Source organism: Neophocaena asiaeorientalis, unplaced genomic scaffold (assembly GCF_003031525.2).
Source record: "Neophocaena asiaeorientalis asiaeorientalis breed wild unplaced genomic scaffold, Neophocaena_asiaeorientalis_V1.1 scaffold396, whole genome shotgun sequence".
Lineage (NCBI taxonomy): Eukaryota > Metazoa > Chordata > Mammalia > Artiodactyla > Phocoenidae > Neophocaena > Neophocaena asiaeorientalis.
In genome coordinates this window covers 3358497-3362098 of record NW_020172455.1, presented here as the reverse complement: position 1 = coordinate 3362098, position 3602 = coordinate 3358497, and the positions used below count along the sequence as shown (strand labels likewise).

The following is a 3602-nucleotide window of genomic DNA, read 5'->3' as shown; positions in this document are numbered from 1 at the left end:
AAAAGGAAAAGAAATGCAAGAGCATTTCTAGCAATTCCAATTCTAGGAAGTAATCTTGTAGTTATTTTTGCATGTGGGCAAACAATGAATGGACATGATGTCCTGGCAAACTGGAAATAGTCTAAATACCTCAGTGATTTAAGCAGGAGTGGTTAAAGTACAACACGTCCATATAACAGAATAGCATTTAGCTGTGATAAATCACAAGCGTGACCTTTTTGTACTGATTTGCAACAGGCTCCAAGACACGCTGTGAAATCAGCAAGCAAGATGCAGGAGGTGCACCGAACACTACCTTCTGTGTAAAAGTATTCTTTCCATATACACAGACTCTCTGGGAGGACCCATGAGAAAGTGGTGGCAGTCCAGCTGGGGGCATCACGCTCTAGTTTATCCAGGAGTTATCTGTGTCGGGGCCCAGTCTGCCTGCTGGACCGCGCTCTGCCTGAGGGTCTGTGGGGCCTGGTGCCAATGAGGGCCTCGGTGATGGCTCTGCGTCAATGACTTGTAACTGTCTTCAGTTTATAAACATGTCAATATCCACTGACTGTAGGCAGGACAAGCATCTGGGGGTTGGCAGCAACCACAGACTGGTGTGTGTGTGTGTGTGTGTGTGTGTGTGTGTGTGAGAGAGAGTGAGAGCGGCGGGGGGGTGCAGGGGAAAAGGCTTCATGGAGAAGCAGTATCTGGGTAGAGGTGGGGAAGAAGAGAGAAAAGACAAGCACAAGCGAAGACCTGTCTCTCTGTCACATGGACCGATGCAGGAAGGGTAGGGCCTTACGCTTGAAGAGCCCCGAGCCAGCCTGCTGCCCACGTTTCCAGGTATTCCTGCTGTCCAGGGAGCAGAAGCTGAGCTGGAGGTGAGAGAAGCTTGTGCTCCAGACTCCTGGAGAGTCGATGCCACCTCCTATTCTGCAGAGACATAGCCGGCCACGTGGCCTGGCCACACTGGCAGAGCTGGGACTTGCATCCGGGTGTGACTCCAAAGCCCTGCACTTAGCACTTGGCTGAGCCGCCCTGCTGCTCGCGGGTCAGGAAGCGCTTTGCTGAGGAGGTACACTGCAGTCTCACAGAGTAAAAGTGGAGAAGGGTTGTGGTGGTCCGCACAGAAGGCACGCCACGCACAAAGCAGAAAGCAGTGATCTGACCTGATGTGGGCGGCACAGGGTTCCGTACGGAGGCAACGGGGGCAGGAGGGAAAGGGATTTGGGGAACTGGCCAGAATGATGCAGCAAGCACTGGCTGGGGCCTGGTCACGCAGACTCACGGATTCCCACCTAAGGGGTAAGTTTCAGTCCCATAGCTGTTTGGATTCCAAACTGAGGGTTTGATTATGCGTTCGGTACCATCTCTACTTCTAGAAGATCATTGTGGCAGTGAGATGAGGCACAGATTACAGGTGACAAAGCCAGAGGTAGGGGGACCCGTTGGGAAGCAGCGGAATAATTCAGGTGAGAGAAGATGGTGGCTTGGACCAGAGCAGGAGCAGGTGATGGAGAGAAGTTAAGAGTTTGAGAGAGACTTAGGAAGGAGAAGAACACAAAGTAATTGGCAGAAGGAAGCAAGTGCAGGAAGAGGAAGGGTCAAAGGTGACTCTCAGATTTCTGGATGAAGGAATGAGGTATCTGGTGGTGCCCTTCCGGAGGTGAGAAACCCGGATTGGGGTAGAATGGAAGTTCAGTTTCAAGGACATTGAAGTAGAGGGCTCTGCAGCATGTCCAAGTGGGCAGGCCAGGTGGTGTTGGCCTTCATTCACTCATTCAACCAGTGGTTACTGCATACTTGCAGCGAGCCAGGCACTGGGGGTTCACAGTGAATTAGACAAGGTCCCTAACCTTGGGAGGGTTCCTTCTGGTAGAGAGACAATTAACAAATAACTGAAGAAACAGAAGTTACAGGCCACGAAAGGTACTGCGAAGGATCTGAAGAAGATGAAATGGAGAGAAGCTGCAGGTCAGCCTGTGCTCCCTCTGCCCAGCAGAGCAGGCCTGTTGAGGAACAAGCTGGCCAGAGCCCTGGGTCCCACCTGCTTCCTTATCAGTTTAAGGGGGAGGGCCTGGTGCTCTGAGGGCCTGTTCCTTGGGCCCAGAGCTTCTCTTGCTCAGAGCCAATCCCCACAGTGCAGGGATCCTCTACTTTCACCTGCTCTTAGCTTTTAGGGTCAAGGCTTCCGCCCTGTGGCCTCTGCACCGTGCGCCGTGCCGAGCCATATCAAAACCCAGCAGATGTGGGCCACGTGGATGGATGTAGGGCTGTGCAGGTTGTGAGGGTGCATATAAACACAGCCTGCACTTCAGGAACCCGGAGCTGCAGAACTGGATAAACCGCACCCTGAGAAACAGGCAACCGAAGTACTGGGGGAAAAAAAGGTGTCCTAGGCATCTCTCTCATTCAGGCCTGAGGACTTCCCATAGGGGGTGACGCTTACACCTGGTCTGGGAAGAATGGGTTTCACCAGGAGCCTCTCGGGTGGGCACCCGTCTTGCCCTCCACCCCCACTGAGCTAAGCGGAAACTGCAGCCCAGAACTGCCTGGGGACCAGGGTCAGCGGCAAACACAGGCCTAGAAGCTGCGGTAAGAAGCAGATGCAGGCGATGTCACCTGGGGCTAGCCAGCTTTCAAAACTCTTCCAGGCCAGGGATGCACTCCTAAGAGCGACGGTAGATTAATACCAATTAAAAAACAAGAAAGCAAAATCTGGGTGAGCCGCCTCTTCTGGACGGATTCACTTCATGGGGACCTGCGCTCCGGGAGGCTGTGGGCGGTGGCTCCTTTAAGCGTAATCCTCCTCCCAGCCATCCCAACGCGCTCGGGGAGTTCCCCGGCCGCAGCTGCGTGGTCCCCGCCGGCCGCGCCGCCGCCACCTTTCCCCTACTTTCCAGGGCCTCAAGCTCCGCCCCCTCGCCGCCACCAAAATACATGCAGCATCCCGCCCTGCCCGATCACGCCGCTGCCAGGCTCTGATCACGCGGCTCCCCGCGGCGCCCATTGGCCGGCGGCGCACAGGCTAGGTGCGCATTGGCTGGCGCCCTCCAGGCCCCGCCCCGTCGGGGCGCGGTGTATTTTGGTTTGCCTCCGCGCTCCGCCCTTGGCAGCTGCCGTACTGAACTCCCGCCGCGCGGCCGCTTTGTTGCCTCCCGGCCGCCGGCACCATGCACACGCCGGCCTCCGCGGGCTCGGGCGACGCACGCGCGGTGAGTGGCCTCCCATTGGAGCGAGGGGCGAGGCGGGGACGCGCTGCCAGTGCGGGCCCAGGGCGCGGAGGAGGCCAGGGGCGCGCGGTGCATAACTGCGCGCGCACCGTTAGGAGCCCGGGCGGCTTCGGGAGTCGAGAGGGGCGGTGGCCGCACGAGGCCGCGCCGAGAGGGGCGGGAAGTGGGCGTGTGCATCGCGCAGCTCTCTGCGCAGCTTTGTCTACCGCTCCCGCAGCGGCCCCGCCCCGCCGGCTTCAGGTGCGGGGCTATTTCCAGCCATGACGTTACCAGGCCCTGAGGAGGTGGCCGTTGGGTGGGGCGCGGCTGGCGGGAACGCGGCACGCGGGCGGCGGGGGCGGGGCGCCGGCGAAGGGGCAAGGACTGTGGGAACGCGGCGCACGGGCGGTG

General features: G+C 58.2%; 1 protein-coding gene across 3 annotated transcripts in view; it reads left to right on the top strand.

Annotated features, from left to right (window-relative positions):
* The first annotated feature begins 3090 nt into the window (after positions 1 to 3090).
* The window catches only part of KLF11 (KLF transcription factor 11), a 12089-nt gene continuing 11577 nt past the window's right edge, over positions 3091 to 3602 (top strand). For 2 of the 3 annotated variants that reach the window (XM_024737726.1, XM_024737725.1), the window contains exon 1: positions 3091 to 3194. In XM_024737726.1, the coding sequence (XP_024593494.1) occupies positions 3153 to 3194 (42 nt within the window). In that variant the 5' untranslated portion in view covers positions 3091 to 3152. Of the gene's footprint in view, positions 3195 to 3384; positions 3453 to 3602 lie in introns of those variants that run through there. The other variant, XM_024737728.1, reaches the window with a different exon arrangement.